This window comes from Scyliorhinus torazame, chromosome 22 (genome assembly GCF_047496885.1).
Source record: "Scyliorhinus torazame isolate Kashiwa2021f chromosome 22, sScyTor2.1, whole genome shotgun sequence".
Taxonomy (NCBI): Eukaryota; Metazoa; Chordata; class Chondrichthyes; order Carcharhiniformes; family Scyliorhinidae; genus Scyliorhinus; species Scyliorhinus torazame.
Window position 1 is genome coordinate 22,097,220 of NC_092728.1, and position 19,005 is coordinate 22,116,224.

A 19,005-nucleotide genomic window follows, 5' to 3' on the forward strand; every position below is an offset into this window, starting at 1 on the left:
AAATTAATTACACGCAGGTTTTAATTACAATGCAGTCGGAGGAGAGAGAGAGAGATAGAGAAAGAGGGGGAGGAGACGGGTTGAGGAGGTGGATTAACGTAGCCGTTCTTTCACCAGTTATACTGTACAACAATAGAATCGCTGACACACTTGGCGGCGAATTTCCTCTCGGTCCTGCTGCCACGTCCCCTGCAGGTTTAGCGTTTAGTGTGTGCCTTTAAAACAGGCAGTGAAATAAAAAGAGAGAGACCACTGTGTGTGGGGGGCAGGGGAGGCCGCTTCTTCCAGCAGACACCCGCAGTTTCACGTGTGCGCACCGGCCCTCGAATGCTCACCACAGCCGATGACCACACAAGGTCCAAAATCAGCCCCTCCCCAGAACTATCTCTTCTCTTTATGTGTGTCTGCCCGCACTCCTGATGAGCACACCTACGTTCCGGCTCGAGAGAGAAAGAGGGGGGGGGGGGACTTTACGCGCGTGCGTTGCGGATGCACGACCGTCCCTGTGCTCCTGTGGCCAGGGTGCCTTTGAGTCTGTGGACCGAGAGAGAGAGCGAACGAGCATGCACCCGGGTATGTGTGCGCGCAAGACAGCACCTCTGATACATGTGGACAGTGCATGCGTCAGAGAACGCCTGTGTATTCACGCTCCAGTAAGAGAGAGAGCGCCATTGTGCACATACGCCCGCCTTCGAGTCTTTCAAACGGGGTTGTCTGAAGTTACTGCACTGGATTCGGAGACAAGAAAGATGGCATAGTTGCGCAGACGCGAGAGCGTGCGTGTTCGAGAACAGCTACAGGGGTCGGTTAATACATCATGCACACGATAACAGAGCCGATTTACTCACACCCGCTCCCCCCACCCCCTGCCCACTCCGCTCCTCTCCCACAAAGGCTGAACCCACCTCCCCCACCAACTGAAAGTATCGGGTTTTGTGACAACTGTTCTCCGTACACCCGCGTTGGGTAGAGCGCGCGATACGGTCGGTTGCTTTTCTCGCATACAACCGCTCCCCTCCCTCTCCTCTCCCCCCGACCCCGTATCCTCAGGTAGGGGAAGGCCGGGGAGGGGTTGGAGGTGAAGTGGGAGGGGGCAGGGGAAGGGAAAGAGAGAGAGAACTAAAGTACATTGGGGAGAAGGGGGGAGGGTGGGAGGGCAGGAGCGAAAAGAGTGGGGAAGTGACAAAGAGATTCAACTGACTGGGTTGCCTGGCGGTTTGAGTCACCCTGGTGAGATTCAGTGCTGAGAGTTAACGTGGGAGTGGTGACTCTGAGATCACCGCCGATCCCCTCCTCGTAGCCCCCCCCCACCTAACCCCATAACCCCGCCAGCCCACCCTCCCACAACCCTGCCCCACCCCCACCCCCAACAGTGGGGTTATACTCCGGCAGCGAGTATTTAACATTTTTTTCCCCAGCTCACCCCCCCACCCTCCCTCCCCCCCTCCCCCTAACACAACCCCGCCGCCGAATGCAAATCAGTTCTCGGCTTGGTTTTCCTCTCGTTAATTTTCATCTTTTCCCCTCGCCCCCAACTCCGCTGCTCTCAACAGGGTGACGCCAGCCGCCGCCGCCACCTCCAACCCCCCCCACCCCCCCAACACACAATCCCCTGCCCCGCCCTCCAGTTCCCACCGAAGTCAAGAGTCTCTCGGGTGGCCTGTGTCCACGACAAAGCTGCTGAGGAAGGTGGCCTTCGATCATAACTGCTGGAACAGAAAAAAAAGCTAGAATCAGAAGCAGGTGCGGGCAGAAACAGGCCAGGGGATCAATATTAATCGTCGGGTCGGACTGGGCTTGAGAACTGCTGAAGGTCAAAAAAAAAAAGAGACGGGAAGTTTTTCCTCTCCGATGCATCAGGGCATCTCTCAGGAAATGACCAAACCATAATGAGGCCAACAACAATTTGTACTGCATGGGGAGAGAGCCCGGGAATGATTGGCACGCGGACTCTGATTAGTCGCAAGATGTTTTGCCATGAGGAATGCGGGACATGTATATCAAACAAACTCACACGGTCTCCATAGCAATTCATAGAATGGGGTGACACACTGCGAGGAATCGGATGCAACAACTCGCATTGATAGAGCGCCTGCAGCAAAGAGTGCACAAGGTGATTCACAGGAGGGTGATTCTGACAGATTTTGGCCCCGAGCCACGGGCGGAGATACTAGGGACATGCTCGGTCAAAGAGGTCGGTCTTTAAGAAATGTCGAAGGAAGAGACAGAGAGAGAGAGAGACAGAGAGAGAGAGAGAAAGAGAGAGAGAGAGACAGACAGACAGAGGGAGAGGTTTAAGGAAGAATAGGGGCGGCACGGTGGTTAGCACCGCTGCCTCACAGCTCTGGGTTCAATTCCAGCCTCGGGTGTGTGTGTGTGGAGTCTGCACGTTCTCCCCGTGTCTGCGTGGGTTTCCTCCGGGTGCTCCGGTTTCCTCCCACAGTCCAAAGATGTGCAGGTTAGGTGCATTGGCCACCTTAGTGTCAAAAAGATTAGGTGGGATTACGGGGATAGAGTGGAAGCATGTGTTTAATTAGGGTGCCCTTTCCAAGGGCCGATGCAGACTCGATGGGCTGATTGGCCTCCTTCTGCACTGTACATTCTATGATTTGTAAATTCTATGAATTCCAGAGCTTAGGGCCCCCAGGCAGCTGAAGGCACGGCCGCCAATGGTGGAGCGATGGGAATCGGGGATGCTCGAGAGGCCAGAATTTGAGTGATCTCAGAGGGTTGTAGGAGGTTAGAGAGATAGGGAGGGTTGTAGGGGCTGGAGGAGGTTAGAGAGATAGGGAGGGTTGATGGGGCTGGAGGAGGTTACAGAGATAGGGAGGGTTGTAGGTGTGGAGGAGGTTAGAGATACGGAGGGTTGTAGGGGCTGGAGGAGGTTACAGAGATAGGGAGGGTTGTAGGAGGTTACAGAAATAGGGAGGGTTGTAAGGGCCGGGTGGGAAAAGAAGGCTGAGAGGGGATTGGATTGGAGGGTATTGGAGATCCTGAGGGCTATGGACGGTTTCTCTGCAAGAGAACATCGAGATCGAGAGGGCATGGATTCAAAACAACGGGGCAGGCGGACGTGAAGCGATGTGAGGGAAAACATTTTCACCCAGAGAGTGATTGGAGCCTGGAAGGAGTTTCCCTGAGAGAACGTGCAAGGTTACGGGTCGTATGTTGGCTCACCAGTTGCGGCCTCTAGGGCTACTTTGTAGGTAAGGTTGGAGAAGAAGGAGCTGGTGACGGAGCTGGAAAAGATAAGTGAGGTGCTCAGGGGTTTCTACAAGTTATAAAAGCCTGAGCAGGTTGGCGAGGCAGGGGACATGGGGCGGTTTCTGGATGGGCTGGGGTTCCCAGAGCTGGAGGAGGGGAAGAGGCAGGCACTGGAGGAGCCATTGGGGCTGAGGGAGGTGATGGATTGTAAGGCCCCCGGGCCGGCAGGCTTTCCGACGGAGTTTTATAAGCAGTTTGCGACAGAGTTGGCCCCCCTCCCACTTGTTTGAGATGTTCAGTGGAGAGGGGTGAGTTGGCAGCGATGTTATCACAGGCATCGATCTCATTGACCCCGAAAAAGGGGAAGGACCCACTGGAGTGCGGGACTTACAGGCCCATTTCTTTGTTGAATACGGACGTGAAAGTATTGGTGAGGGCATGGCATGTAGGTTGGAGTGGTGCGTGCCAGAGGTGGTTCTGAGGGGACTTCCGGGTCGCGGTGATGCGGAGCTAAGCTGCGCGAGTCGGCAGCTCCCACAGAAACTGACTTTTGGGCCCGCTAACGGAGCCCCAACGGACCTGTAAAAAAAAAAACCCGTGGGGAAGAACGGAGGAAGTCCCCTACAGCCCTGCATGGACCGGACCCGCAGTGAAACGGCAAGGAAAGCGGCCCTGGAGCAGCGGGAGAAGAAAGAAGAAAAAAACAAAATGGCGGCGCCCACGGACAGAGAGGAGATGAAAGAGTTCATCAAGTGCTGCTTCGAGGAGCTGTGTAAGGAGATGGTGGCGCCTATACTGGCAATGGTGGAAAAACTTGGAGCAACCCAGAAAGCCCAAGAGGTGAAGATTCAGGAGATCCAGGAAAAAGTGAGTGAGAACGACGACGAGCTCGTGGGCCTGGCGGAGAGAATGGAGCGGCACGAGGCGCTGCACAAGACGTGTGCGGGAAGACTCGAAGACCTGGAGAACAGATCAAGGAGAAACAACTTGAGGATCCTGGGTCTCCCAGAAGGAATGGAAGGGGCCGATGCCGCGGCATATGTGGGCACAATGATCGGGACGCTGATGGGTGTGGAGGCCCCCCCGAGATTGCTGGAGCTGGATGGGGCGCACCGAGTGCTAGCGAGGAAGCCCAATGCAAAAGAGCAGCCAAGGGCGATGGTGGTGAGATTTCACCGGTTTACGGACAGAGAGAGGGTCCTGAAATGGGCCAAGAAGGAACGGAGCAGCAAGTGGGACAATGCGGAGATCAGAATATACCCGGACTGGAGTGCGGAGGTCGCTAAGCGGAGAGCGGGTTTCAACCGGGCCAAAGCGGTGCTGCACCGGAAAGGGGTGAAATTTGGAATGCTGCAGCCAGCGCGACTGTGGGTTACACATAATGGCCAACACCACTACTTCGAAACGCCCGAAGAGGCGTGGACCTTTATATTAGTTGAAAAATTGGACTCTAATTGAGGGTTTGTGTGGGAGGGGGTGTTTGAGGGGTGAAGTATGATGTTTGTTGTACATAGGGGGTCAACCACGCGCAGGAAAGGATATATGGGCTGGGGGAGAGGGACAAGGCTATGACAGGAGCAGCGCCATGGGGAGCGGGGCAGGCTTTGGGAAGCGCGGGGTTTTTCCCGCGCGCGGCAAAAAAAATAATAAAAAGGGCGGGAAGGGGACAAAGGAATGTACATTGGTTGGGAGAGACCCACACGGGGGGGGGGGGTTAAATGGATGGCGGGGGAAACCGGGGTCAGCAGGTGTCAGCTGACTTACGGGAGGGATATGGGGGGAGCAAAAAAGCTAGACGGGGATCTAGCGGGAGGGGGGGGGGGGGGGGGGAAGGGTTGCTGCTGCACTGGCCGAAAGAGAATGGGACACAGAAGAGGTGGCTGGGACGGGGGTCCCCCAGCTGGGGGACTGGAGTGTGAGGGAGACGCGGACAAGGGACTGGCCCAGAAAAGGAGATGGATAGTCGGCGGGGGGGGGGGGGGGGGGGTGAGAGTCCCTCCAATCCGGCTGATAACGTGGAACGTGAGGGGCCTGAACCGGTGAAGCGGGCTCGAGTGTTCGCGCACTTGAAGGGACTGAAGGCAGATGTGGCAATGCTCCAAGAGACACACCTGAAGGTGGCGGACCAGGTCAGGTTAAGAAAGGGATGGGTATGACAGGTATTTCACTCGGGATTGGACGCAAAAAATAGAGGGGTGGCAATTCTGGTGGGAAAGCATGTGTCATTTGAGGCCAAGACTATCGTAGCGGATAATGGAGGGAGATATGTGATGGTGAGCGGTAGGTTGCAAGGGATGTGGGTGGTGTTGGTAAATGTATACGCCCCGAACTGGGATGATGCTGGATTCATGAAGCGCATGTTGGGGCGCATTCCGGACCTGGAGATAGGAGGACTAATAATGGGAGGGGACTTCAATACGGTGCTGGACCCAGCACTGGACCGCTCCAGATCAAGGACGGGAAGGAGGCCGGCGGTGGCCAAGGTACTTAGGGGGTTTATGGATCAGATGGGGGGAGTGGACCCATGGAGGTTTGCAAGACCGCAGGCCAGGGAATTTTCTTTTTTCTCCCACGTGCATAAGGCTTACTCCCGGATAGATTTCTTTGTTCTGGGCAGGGCGCTCATCCCGAGAGTGGGGGGGACGGAGTATTCGGCCATAGCCGTTTCGGACCATGCTCCGCACTGGGTGGAACTGGAGCTGGGAGAGGAGAGGGATCAACGCCCGCTGTGGCGGCTGGATGTGGGACTGCTGGCCGATGAGGTGGTGAGGGGGTGTATTGAAAGGTACTTGGAGGCCAACGACAACGGGGAGGTGCGAGTGGGGGTGGTATGGGAGGCGATGAAGGCGGTGATTAGGGGAGAGCTGATCTCCATCAGGGCTCATAGGGAGAAGATAGAGGGAATGGAAAGGGAAAGGTTAGTGGGGGAGATCTTGCGGGTGGACAGGAGATACGCAGAGGCCCCGGAGGAAAGATTACTTGGGGAAAGGCGACGGCTCCAGACGGAGTTTGACCTGCTGACCACGGGCAAGGCGGAGGCACAGTGGAGGAAGGCACAAGTGGCGACTTACGAGCACGGGGAAAAGGCTAGTCGGATGCTGGTGCACCAGCTCCGTAAGAGGGCGGCAGCGAGGGAAATAGGGGGAATCAAAGATGGAAGGGGAGCCACGGTACGAAGTGCAACGAAAATAAATAAGGTATTTAAGGACTTTTATGAAGAGCTGTACAGGTCCCAGCCCCCAGGGGGGGGAAGGGGGGATGAAGCGATTCCTGGACCAGCTGGGGTTCCCGAGGGTGGAGGAGCAGGAGGCGGTTGGTTTGGGGGCACCAATTGGGCTGGAGGAGTTGAGTAAGGGTTTGGGGAGCATGCAGGCGGGGAAGGCCCCGGGGCCGGACGGGTTCCCGGTGGAATTCTACAGAAAATATGTGGACCTGCTGGCCCCGCTACTAGTGAGGATCTTCAACGAGGCAAGAGAGGAGGGAACCCTGCCCCAGACAATGTCGGAGGCGACAATCTCCGATCCTAAAGCGAGACAAGGATCCACTGCAATGTGGCTCGTACAGGCCGATTTCGCTCCTCAATGTGGATGCTAAGCTATTGCCGAAGGTACTGGCCACTAGGATTGAGGACTGTGCCCTGGGGGTGATACACAAGGACCAAACGGGATTTGTAAAGGGCAGGCAGTTAAATACCAATGTGCGGCGGCTCTTAAACGTGATAACGATGACATCGGAGGAGGGAGAGGCGGAGATAGTGGAAGCTATGGACGCGGAAAAAGCCTTTGACCGAGTAGAGTGGGAGTACCTCTGGGAGGTATTGCGCAGGTTTGGGTTCGGGGGAGGGTTTATTAGATGGATTAAGCTCCTTTACTGCGCCCCGGTGGCGAGCGTAGTGACAAACCGGCGGAGGTCAGAGTACTTCCGGCTGTACCGAGGGACGAGACAGGGGTGCCCCCTGTCCCCCCTGTTGTTTGCATTGGCGATTGAACCCTTGGCCATATCACTTAGGGAGTCTCAGAAATGGAGGGGGATAGTCTGCGGGGGAGAGGAGCATCGGGTATCGCTATATGCGGATGACCTGCTGCTATACGTGGCGGACCCAATGGAGGGAATGGTGGAGGTCATGCAGACTCTGAAGGAGTTTGGAGAGTTTTCGGGCTACAAGCTTAATGTAGAGAAGAGTGAGCTTTTTGTACTACAGGCAGGGGACCAAGAAAGAGGGATAGGGGACCTGCCGCTGAGGAGGGCGGAGAGGAGTTTTCGGTATCTGGGGATCCAGATAGCCAGAAGTTGGGGGGCCCTACATAAATTGAATTTGACGAGGGTGGTGGAGCAAATGGAGGAGGATTTTAAAAGATGGGACATGCTCCCGCTCTCGTTGGCGGGTAGGGTGCAGTCGGTTAAAATGGTGGTCCTTCCGAGGTTTTTGTTTGTGTTTCAGTGCCTCCCCATCGTGATCACCAAGGGCTTTTTCAAGAGAGTAGGTAGGAGTATTATGGGGTATGTGTGGGCAAATAAGACCCCGAGGGTTAGGAGAGGGTTCTTGGAACGCAGCAGGGACCGAGGAGGGTTGGCTTTGCCAAACCTAGAGAGTTACTACTGGGCAGCAAATGTGGCGATGATCCGTAAGTGGGTTATGGAAGGAGAGGGGGCGACATGGAAGAGGATGGAGATGGCGTCCTGCAAAGGAACGAGCCTGGGGGCGTTGGTAACGGCACCGCTGCCGCTCTCGCCGACAAAATACACCACAAGCCCGGTGGTGGCGGCAACATTAAAGATCTGGGGCCAGTGGAGAAGACACAGGGGTGCAATGGGAGCATCGGTGTGGTCCCCGATCAGGGGTAACCACCGGTTTGTCCCGGGGAAGATGGACGGGGGATTCCAGAGCTGGCATCGGGCGGGGATAAGAAGAATGGGGGACCTGTTCATTGACGGGACATTTGCGAGTCTAGGGGCACTGGAGGAGAAATTTGAGTTACCCCCGGGAAATGCATTTAGATATATGCAGGTGAGGGCTTTTGTGAGGCGACAGGTGAGGGAATTTCCGTTGCTCCCGACACAAGAAGTTCAAGATAGGGTGATCTCGGGGGTATGGGTTGGGGAGGGCAAGGTATCGGAAATATACCAAGAGATGAAAGAGGGGGAAGCGCTAGTAGAAGAACTGAAAAGGTAAATGGGAGGAGGAGCTGGGGGAGGAGATTGAGGAAGGGCTATGGGCCGACGCCCTGGGTAGGGTTAATACCTCTTCCTCGTGTGCCAGGCTCAGTCTGATACAATTTAAGGTGGTTCACAGAGCGCATTTGACGAGGGCGAGGCTGAGTAGGTTCTTTGGGGTAGAGGTCAGATGTGAAAGATGTTCAGGGAGCCCGGCGAACCATGTCCATATGTTTTGGTCATGCCCGGCATTGGAGGGGTTCTGGAGAGGAGTGGCGGGAGTAATATCCCAGGTGGTGAAAGTCCGGGTCAAGCCAAGCTGGGGGCTAGCAATATTTGGAGTAGTGGATGAGCCGGGAGTGCAGGAGGCGAAAGAGGCCGTAATTCTGGCCTTTGCGTCCCTAGTAGCCCGGCGAAGGGTCTTGCTACTGTGGAAGGAGGCGAAGCCCCCTGGCCTGGAGGCCTGGATTAACGCCATGGCGGGGTTCATAAAATTGGAGAGAATTAAGTTTGCTTTGAGAGGGTCTGCACAGGGGTTTTACAGGCGGTGGCAACCGTTCCTAGATTATCTCGCGGAGCGTTAGAAGAAGGTCGATCAGCAGCAGCAGCAACCCTGGGGGGGGAAAACGAGAGACTGTCTGAGGGGATGGACGAGCGGGAGATAGCATGGAGGGTGGGGGGGGAACGGTACGCGCGGCCAAGAGCCAGTGTATAAAGCTATGTAAATATACCATCTTGCCTTGTATATATCTTGCTCAGGGAGAATTTGCGTTATTTTGTTACGGGGGGGGGGGGGGATTATTGTTTGTAAGGGGAAAAAATTGTGTTGTTAAAAAACCTTAATAAAAATATTTTTTTTAAAAAAAGAGGTGGTTCTGAGGATCAAACGGGTTTTGTGAAGGGTAGGTAACTCTCCAGTAACGTTAGGAGGCTGCTGAATGTAGTTATGTCTCTGTCAGGGGGCGGGGGGGGGCAGGCACTGGAGGTTATTGTATCCATGGATGCGGAGAAGGCCTTTGACTGGGTAGAGTGGAGGTATCTGTTTGAAATTCTGGGTAGGCTTGGTTTTGGGCCTAAGTTTGTGGCGTTGGTGCGTCTTTTGTATGCGTCCCCTGTGGCAAGTGTGCGTACGAACAAGATGAGTTCAGCGGATTTTGGGTTACATAGGGGAAACGAGGCAGGGGTGCCTGTTGTCACCGTTGTTATTTGCACTGGCTATTGAGTCCTTGGCATTTGCATTTCGGGGGTCGGCTGAGTGGCGAGGGATTCTGAGGTGGGGTAGGGAGCACTGGGTGTCGCTCTAGCCCAGCGGTTAGCACTGTTGCTTCACTGCACCACGGTCCCAGGTTCGATTCCCGGCTTGGGTCACTGTCTGTGCGGAGTCTGCACGTTCTCCCCGTGTTTCCGTGGGTTTCCTCCGGGTGCTCCGGTTTCCTCCCACAAGTCCCGAAAGACGTGCTGTTAGGTGAATTGGACATTCTGAAATCTCCCTGTGTACCCGAACAGGTGCCGGAATGTGGCGACGAGGGGATTTTCACAGTAACTTCATTGCAGTGTTAATGTAAGCCTACTTGTGACAATAATAAAGAGTATTATTATTATTGTGCAGACAAGAGATAGTGGCTAGTACCACTGCCTCACGGCGCCGAGGTCCCAGGTTCGATCCCGGCCCTGGGTCACTGTCCGTGTGGAGTTTGCACATTCTCCCCATGTCTGCGGGGGTCTCACCCACACAACCCAAAGATGTTCAGGGTAGGTGGATTGGTCGCGCTAAATTGCTCCTTAATTGGGAAAAAAATAATCGGATACTCTGAAATTAGTTTTCAAAATGCAGACAACCTGTTGTTTTAGCGTCGGATGCGCTGGAGAGTTTGGGCAGAATCATGGGCCTGTTGAGAGACATTCAGGGCCTTCTCTGGGTATAAGTTTAACGTAGGGAAGAGTGAGGCGTTCATGATGAATGCGGCGGCAGTGGGGTCAATTTGGGGGAATTACCGTTTAAGGTGGCAAGAGAGTGCTTCAGGTATTTGGGGTTCAAGGTGACACACGAGTGGGCCACGATGCACAGGTTAAACTTTACAGCGTGAGTGGAAAAGGTTAAGGGGGGATTTCTCTTTTTAAAATACATTTAGAGCACCCAATTCATTTTTTTCCAACTAAGGGGGCAATTTAGCGTGACCAATCCACCTACCCTGCACATCTTTGGGTTGTGGGGGTGAGACCCACGCAGACACGGGGAGAATGTGCAAACTCCACACGGACAGTGACCCAGAGCCGGGATCGAACTTGGGACCTCGGTGCCGTGAGGCAGCAGTTCCACCCTAGGTTAAGGGGGACCTCAAGAGGTAGAACACTTACACTTGATGTTCGCAGGGAGGGTGCAGGTGATAAAAGATGAATGTACTGCCAAGATTCTGGTTTGACTTTCTCCCTAAGGCTTTCTTCCGGAGGGTGGAAGCACTGATTTTGGATGGGGAAGGTACCGAGGGTGAAGAGGGATCTGCTGCAGAGGCAGAGACAGAGAAAGGGGGAAGCATTGTTACTGGGCTGCGAATGTGGAGAGGGTGAGGTGTTCGACAGAGTGGATTAGGTTGGAGGATTCCTGCAGGGGTTCTAGCTTGAGGGCCCTGGTGACGGCCCCGTTGCCGTTCGCCCCGGGGAGTCCGGTGGTGCAGTCGAGTATCAGGATATGGAACCAGTTGAGGAGGCATTTTACGTTGGCCGACGTTACCCCACCTACTAAAGTACATTGCATTACAGCGACTGCTGCTTCCTGACGACATGGGGGGGGGGGGGGGGGGGAGTAGGATTGGGACATATGCGGGTGGTTGGGGGAGCAAGAGATGGGTGAGGATAAAGCGGGAGGAGGAGTTGAGGAGGGAGATAGGATGGGAACTCTGGTGTGAGGTGATGCTGTGGGTGAACGGCACCTCCTCCTGTGCGAGGATGAGCTTGTTTCAGTTCAAGGTGGTACACAGGTTACACACGACTCGGGCGAGGACGAGTGGGTTCTAACAGACGGGTGAGCAACCAGGAGGGTTTCTTAAAACAATATGTAGACAGACCAACTAGGGAAGGGGCGGTACTGGACCTGGTATTGGGGAATGAGCCCGGCCAGGTGGTAGAAGTTTCAGTAGGGGAGCATTTCGGGAACAGTGACCACAATTCAGTAAGTTTTAAAGTGCGGGTGGACAAGGATAAGAGTGGTCCTAGGATGAATGTGCTAAATTGGGGGAAGGCTAATTATAACAATATTAGGCGGGAACTGAAGAACATAGATTGGGGGTGGATGTTTGAGGGCAAATCAACATCTGACATGTGGGAGGCTTTCAAGTGTCAGTTCAAAGGAATTCAGGACCGGCATGTTCCTGTGAGGAAGAAGGATAAATACGGCAATTTTCGGGAACCTTGGATAACGAGAGATATTGTAGGCCGCATCAAAAAGAAAAAGGAGACATTTGTCAGGGCTAAAAGGTTGGGAACAGACGAAGCCTGTGTGGAATATAAGGAAAGTAGGAAAGAACTTAAGCAAGGAGTCAGGAGGGCTAGAAGGGGTCACGAAAAGTCATTGGCAAATAGGGTTAAGGAAAATCCCAAGGCTTTTTACACGTACATAAAAAGCAAGAGGGTAGCCAGGGAAAGGGTTGGCCCACTGAAGGATAGGCAAGGGAATCTATGTGTGGAGCCAGAGGAAATGGGCGAGGTACTAAATGAATACTTTGCATCAGTATTCACCAAAGAGAAGGAATTGGTAGATGTTGAGTCTGGAGAAGGGTGTGTAGATAGCCTGGGTCACATTGAGATCCAAAAAGACGAGGTGTTGGGTATCTTAAAAAATATTAAGGTAGATAAGTCCCCAGGGCCTGATGGGATCTACCCCAGAATACTGAAGGAGGCTGGAGAGGAAATTGCTGACGCCTTAACAGAAATCTTTGGATCCTCACTGTCTTCAGGTGATGTCCCGGAGGACTGGAGAATAGCCAATGTTGTTCCTCTGTTTAAGAAGGGTAGCAAGGATAATCCAGGGAACTACAGGCCGGTGAGCCTTACGTCAGTGGTAGGGAAATTACTGGAGAGAATTCTTCGAGACAGGATCTACTCCCATTTGGAAGCAAATGGACGTATTAGTGAGAGGCAGCATGGTTTTGTGAAGGGGAGGTCGTGTCTCACTAACTTGATAGAGTTTTTCGAGGAGGTCACAAAGATGATTGATGCAGGTAGGGCAGTGGATGTTGTCTATATGGACTTCAGTAAGGCCTTTGACAAGGTCCCTCATGGTAGACTAGTACAAAAGGTGAAGTCACACGGGATCAGGGGTGAACTGGCAAGGTGGATACAGAACTGGCTAGGTCATAGAAGGCAGAGAGTAGCAATGGAAGGATGCTTTTCTAATTGGAGGGCTGTGACCAGTGGTGTTCCATAGGGATCAGTGCTGGGACCGTTGCTGTTTGTAGTATATATAAATGATTTGGAGGAAAATGTAAATGGTCTGATTAGTAAGTTTGCAGACGACACAAAGATTGGTGGAATTGCGGATAGCGATGAGGACTGTCAGAGGATACAGCAGGATTTAGATTGTTTGGAGACTTGGGCGGAGAGATGGCAGATGGAGTTTAATCCGGACAAATGTGAGGTAATGCATTTTGGAAGGTCTAATGCAGGTAGGGAATATACAGTGAATGGTAGAACCCTCAAGAGTATTGAAAGTCAGAGAGATCTAGGTGTACAGGTCCACAGGTCACTGAAAGGGGCAACACAGGTGGAGAAGGTGGTCAAGAAGGCATACGGCATGCTTGCCTTCATTTGCCGGGGCATTGAGTATAAGAATTGGCAAGTCATGTTGCAGCTGTATAGAACCTTAGTTAGGCCACACTTGGAGTATAGCGTTAAATTTTGGTCGCCACACTACCAGAAGGATGTGGAGGCTTTAGAGAGGGTGCAGAAGAGATTTACCAGAATGTTGCCTGGTATGGAGGGCATTAGCTATGAGGAGCGGTTGAATAAACTCGGTTTGTTCTCACTGGAACGAAGGAGGTTGAGGGGCGACCTGATAGAGGTCTACAAAATTATGAGGGGCATAGACAGAGTGGATAGTCAGAGGCTTTTCCCCAGGGTAGAGGGGTCAATTACTAGGGGGCATAGGTTTAAGGTGAGAGGGGCAAGGTTTAGAGTAGATGTTCGAGGCAAATTTTCCACACAGAGAGTAGTGGGTGCCTGGAACTTGCTACCGGAGGAGGTGGTGAAAGCAGGGACGATAGTGACATTTAAGGGTCATCTTGACAAATACATGAATAGGATGGGAATAGAGGGATACGGACCCAGGAAGTGTAGAAGATTGTAGTTTAGTCGGGCAGCATGGTCGGCACGGGCTTGGAGGGCCGAAGGGCCTGTTCCTGTGCTGTACATTTCTTTGTTCTTTGGGTGTGAGAAGTGTGGGCGGGGGACAACACATCGTACTCACATGTTTTGGGTTGTGAGACGTTGGAATTTTTGGGACGCAGTGTTCGGGACATTATCCAGGTTAGTGGGGCCGAGGTCAGGCCGTACCCCATGGTGGTGATCTTTGGGGGGCTACGAGGCGAAGGGGGCCGATGTCGTGGCCTTCGCCTCTCTGATTGCCCGGTGAAGGATCCTTCTGAATTGGAGGTCATAGATTCATAGAATTTACAGAGCTGAGGGGGGCCATTCGGCCCATCAGGTCTGCACCGGCCCTTGGAAAGAGCACCCTACTTAAGCCCACCCCATCCCCGTAACCCCACTTATTCTTTTGGATTGGATTGGACTAGATTTGGTTGTTGTCACGTGTACCGAGGTATAGTGAAATGTATTCTTCTGCGTGCAGCTCAAACAAATCATTTAGTACACAAAAAGAAAATACGTAATAGGGCAACACAAGGTGCATAATGGAAATACGTAAGACACAGGGACCAGGTGAAGCATACAGGAGTGTAGTATTAATCAGGTCAGTCCATAAGAGGGTTAACAGTGGGGAAGAAGCTGTTTTTGAGTCTGTTCGTGCGTGTTCTCAGACTTTTGTATCTCCTTCCCGATGGAAGAAGTTGGAAGAGTGAGTGAGCCGGTTGGGAGGGGTCAATTTATCATGGCCAATCCACCCAACCTGCACATCTTTGGACTGTGGGAGGAAACCGGAGCGCCCGGAGGAAACCCACGCAGACACGGGGAGTAGTGCAAACTCCGCACAGACAGTCGCCCGAGGCCGGGCCGGAATTGAACCTGGGACCCTGGAGCTGTGAGGCAGTAGCGCTAAACACTGTGCCGCCGGGTCGGATACACCGCGGGGGTGGCGGCCTAGCTGGGGGATTTGCACGACTTCTCCGGTTCACTCTGAGGGGGTCAGAATAGGCCTTCAAAGTGCGGTGGAGATGGGAGTGATTAAAAGGAGAAAAATTGTACAAACTGTTAACTATGTTGGTCTGTTTATTTTGCTGATATTGTGTATGTTTCAAATAAAATATCTTAAAATAAAGAGAATGGCGGAGCAGGCTCGAAGGGCCGAATGGCCTCCTCCTGCCTCTATTTTCTATGTATGTTTCTATGTATCTGGTAGCGGGAAATGAAGCAGAGCGGGCAGGAGTGAGGTGAAAATAGGGCAGCATCTTGGGAATAGTGACCATAATATTATACTCTCCAAGGTAATAATTGAAGAGGGAACAAGGCTGACGAAAACCACGCTGCCGGAATGGATGAAAGCTGCTGGGCGGGGGGGGGGGGGGTGTCTTTCAGAGGGTCGGTGCAGACTCGATAGGCAAAATGGCCTCCTTCTGCACTGCAGGGATTCCATAAAGTGCAACTCCGTACAGGAACCAAGACGTTATACTGTCAATGGAAGAGTCCTGGGGAAGATTGATGTACAGAGAGATCTGGGAGTTCAGGTCCATTGTACCCTGAAGGTGGCAACGCAGGTCGATAGTGGTCAAGAAGGCATACAGCATGCTTGCCTTCATCGGACGGGGTATTGAGTACAAGAGTCGGCAGGTCATGTTACAGTTGTATAGGACTTTGGTTAGGCCACATTTGGAATACTGCGTGCAGTTCTGGTCGCCACATTACCAGAAGGGTGTGGATGCTTTAGAGAGGGTGCAGAGGAGGTTCACCAGGATGTTGCCTGGTATGGAGGGTGCTAGCTATGAAGGAAGGTGAGTAGATTAGGATTATTTTCGTTGGAAAGACAGAGGTTGAGGGGGACCTGATTGAGGTCTACAAAATTATGAGAGGTATGGACAGGGTGGATAGCAACAAGCTTTTTCCAAGAGTGGGGGAGTCAATTACAAGGGGTCACGATTTAAATGTGAGAGGGGGAAAGTTTAAGGGAGATGTGCGTGGAACGTTTTTTACGCAGAGGGTGGTGGGTGCCTGGAACACTTTGCCAGCGGAGGTGGTAGAGGCGGGCACGATAGCATCATTTAAGATGCATCTAGACAGATATATGAACGGGCGGGGAACAGAGGGGAGTAGATCCTTGGAAAATAGGCGACAGTTTTAGATAAAGGATCTGGATCGGCGCAGGCTGGGAGGGCCGAAGAGCCTGTTCCTGTGCTGTAATTTTCTTTGTTCTTTGTTAGGGGTGATGAGGGTGGGGATGAGGCTAGTATGTGGCCGCTCTTTCTGTGTCCTCACAAGCAGAATTCTTATTGGCCAGTGGGAGGCTATTTGATCCGCCGTGTGATTTGCAGAGGGGTAGGTGAAAGATGGGAGAAGGAAGGGAGCGAGGGTGAGGGGAGGAGCTGACAGAAAGCGTGACGTACCTCCACTCCGTTGTGTGCGACTGGGCTTTGTGATTCCTCTCGGATCTCCCCTCCCTGATGCTCGATCGCGCGGCCGGTCTTGACCGCCGGACTGGCCGCCTCCGGCCGGTTTCTCTTTGGCTCCGTGGGGTCCAGCTCTTCGGGGTCCTCCTGCCCCGGCAGAAGGAATGAGTCGCCCCGCTCCAGTTTCCTCTTGCGGCGTTTTTCAGCCGAGTCTTTCCCTCGCACTCGCGCCAGTTTGCTTTCTAATTTCTCGATCTGGGTGGCGGCAAGCGGGGGGGGGGGGTTGTTTCAAAGGAGAGAAGAAAAAAAAAGGAGAGAATTATCAGAAGCCAGCCACAATGAATGTGTGCACCCCCCCCCCCCCCCACAGCAGGGAAGGCAGGCGAGTGCAGGAGCACATTCAGCCCAGCGCAACACTGCAGGCCGGAACAGTAGGTAGCACGGCGCTCACGTTACCGGAATGGGGATCCAGAAGGCTGGGGTAACGAGCCAGAGACTGAATCGCACCAGGGTGCAGGAGGGAGCTGTGCCGTTTAAATCTAATTAATTAAACGAGTCATGAGCAAAAAGGTGCTCTGAGCAATGGTGCCCAGGTAAACTACTAGACTGTTGTTTAACATCCGTCTGCGTCACCAATAACCCATTCGGAGGGGGGGGGGGGGGGGGTCTGCTGACCTTACCCAGGCGGGCCAACATGTGACTCCAGGCCCTGCACAATGTCTTCTACTCTATTTTATTCGATACATTTACAGCACCCAATTCATTTTTCCAATTAAGGGGCAGTTTAGCGAGGCCAAACCACCTACCCTGGGTTGTGGGGGTGAAACCCACGCACGCACGGGGAGAACGTGCAAACTCCACACAGACAGTGACCCAGAGCCGGGTTCGAACCTGGGACCTCGGGCACTATGCGGCAGCAGCACTAACCACTGCGCCACCGTGCTGCCCAACACATGTGCTGTACTCTTAATTGCCCCAAGGAAGACTCTCACAATGGAAAGGTATCCTGAGAATGGCAGAGGCATAAAACAGATTAAATGAGTGAGCAAAAAATTTGGCTAATGGAACACAAGATAGAAAAACGTTAAAGCATGCACTTCGATTTCACTCTGTATCTAACCCCGTGCTGTTCCTGTCCTGGGAGTGATTGATGGGGACAGTGTAGAGGGAGCTTTACTCTGTATCTAACCCCGTGCTGGACCTGTCCTGGGAGTGTTTGATGGGGACAATGTAGAGGGAGCTTTACTCTGTATCGAACCCCGTGCTGTACCTGTCCTGGGAGTGTTTGATGGGCACAGTGTCGAGGGAGCTTTACTCTGTATCTAACCCCGTGCTGTACCTGTCCTGGAAGTGTTTGATGGGGACAGTGCAGAGGGAGCTTTACTCTGTATCTACCCCCGTGCTGTACCTGGACTGGGAGTGATTGATGGGGACAGTGTAGAGGGAGCTTTACTCTGTATCTACCCCCGTGATGTACCTGTCCTGGGAGTGTTTGATGGGGACAGTGTAGAGGGAGCTTTACACTGTATCTAACTCCGTGCTGTACCTGTCCTGGGAGTGTTTGATGGGGACAGTGTAGATGGAGCTTTACTCTGTATCTAACCCTGTGCTGTACCTGTCCTGGGAATGTTTGATGGGGACAGTGTAGAGGGAGCTTTACTCTGTATCTAACCCCGTGCTGTACCTGTCCTGGGAGTGTTTGATGGGGACAGTGTAGAGGGAGCTTTACACTGTATCTAACTCCGTGCTGTACCTGTCCTGGGAGTGTTTGATGGGGACAGTGTAGAGGGAGCTTTACTCTGTATCTAACCCCGTGCTGTACCTGTCCTGGGAGTGTTTGATGGGGACAGTGTAGAGGGAGCTTTACTCTGTATCTAATCCCCTGCTGTACCTGTCCTGGGAGTGTTTGATGGGGACAATGTAGAGGGAGCTTTACTCTGTATCTAACCCCGTGCTGTACCTGTCCTGGGAGTGTTTGATGGGCACAGTGTAGAGGGAGCTTTACTCTGTATCTAACCCCGTGCTGTACCTGTCCTGGGAGTGTTTGATGGGGACAGTGCAGAGGGAGCTTTACTCTGTATCTACCCCCGTGCTGTACCTGTACTGGGAGTGATTGATGGGGACAGTGTAGAGGGAGCTTTACTCTGTATCTACCCCCGTGCTGTACCTGTCCTGGGAGTGTTTGATGGGGACAGTGTAGAGGGAGCTTTACTCTGTATCTAACCCCGTGCTGTACCCGTCCTGGGAGTGTTTGATGGGGACAGTATAGAGAGAGCTTTACTCTGTATCTAACCCCGTGCTGTGCCTGTCCTGGGAGTGTTTGATGGGGACAGTGTAGAGGGAGCTTTACTCTGGATCTAACCCCGTGCTGTCCCTGTCCTGGGAGTGTTTGATGGGGGACAGTGTAGTGGGAGCTTTACTCTGTATCTAACCACGTGCTGTACCTGTCCTGGGAGTGTTTGATGGGGACAGTGTAGAGGGAGCTTTACTCTGTATCTAACCCCGTGCTGTCCCTGTCCTGGGAGTGTTTGATGGGGGACAGTGTAGTGGGAGCTTTACTCTGTATCTAACCACGTGCTGTACCTGTCCTGGGAGTGTTTGATGGGGACAGTGTAGAGGGAGCTTTACTCTGTATCTAACCACATGCTGTGCCTGTCCTGGGAGTGTTTGATGGGGACAGTGTAGAGGGAGCTTTACTCTGTATCTAACCCCGTGCTGTACCTGTCCTGGGAGTGTTTGATGGGGACAGTGTAGAGGGAGCTTTACTCTGTATCTAACCCCGTGCTGTACCTGTCCTGGGAGTGTTTGATGGGGACAGTGTAGAGGGAGCTTTACTCTGTATCTAACCCCCTGCTGTACCTGTCCTGGGAGTGTTTGA

At 53.1% G+C, this 19,005-nt stretch overlaps 1 protein-coding gene across 1 annotated transcript in view; it reads right to left on the reverse strand.

The window, feature by feature from the left end:
- Positions 1-1,592: 1,592 nt before the first annotated feature.
- Positions 1,593-19,005, reverse strand: part of LOC140398957 (lysine-specific demethylase 5C-like) — a 78,676-nt gene continuing 61,263 nt past the window's right edge. Inside the window, exons 15-16 of the mRNA XM_072487957.1 lie at positions 16,125-16,382; positions 1,593-1,709 (exon numbers count right to left, since the gene is read on the reverse strand). Coding sequence (XP_072344058.1) covers positions 1,701-1,709; positions 16,125-16,382 — 267 coding nt within the window. The 3' untranslated portion in view covers positions 1,593-1,700. The remainder of the gene's footprint in view (positions 1,710-16,124; positions 16,383-19,005) is intronic.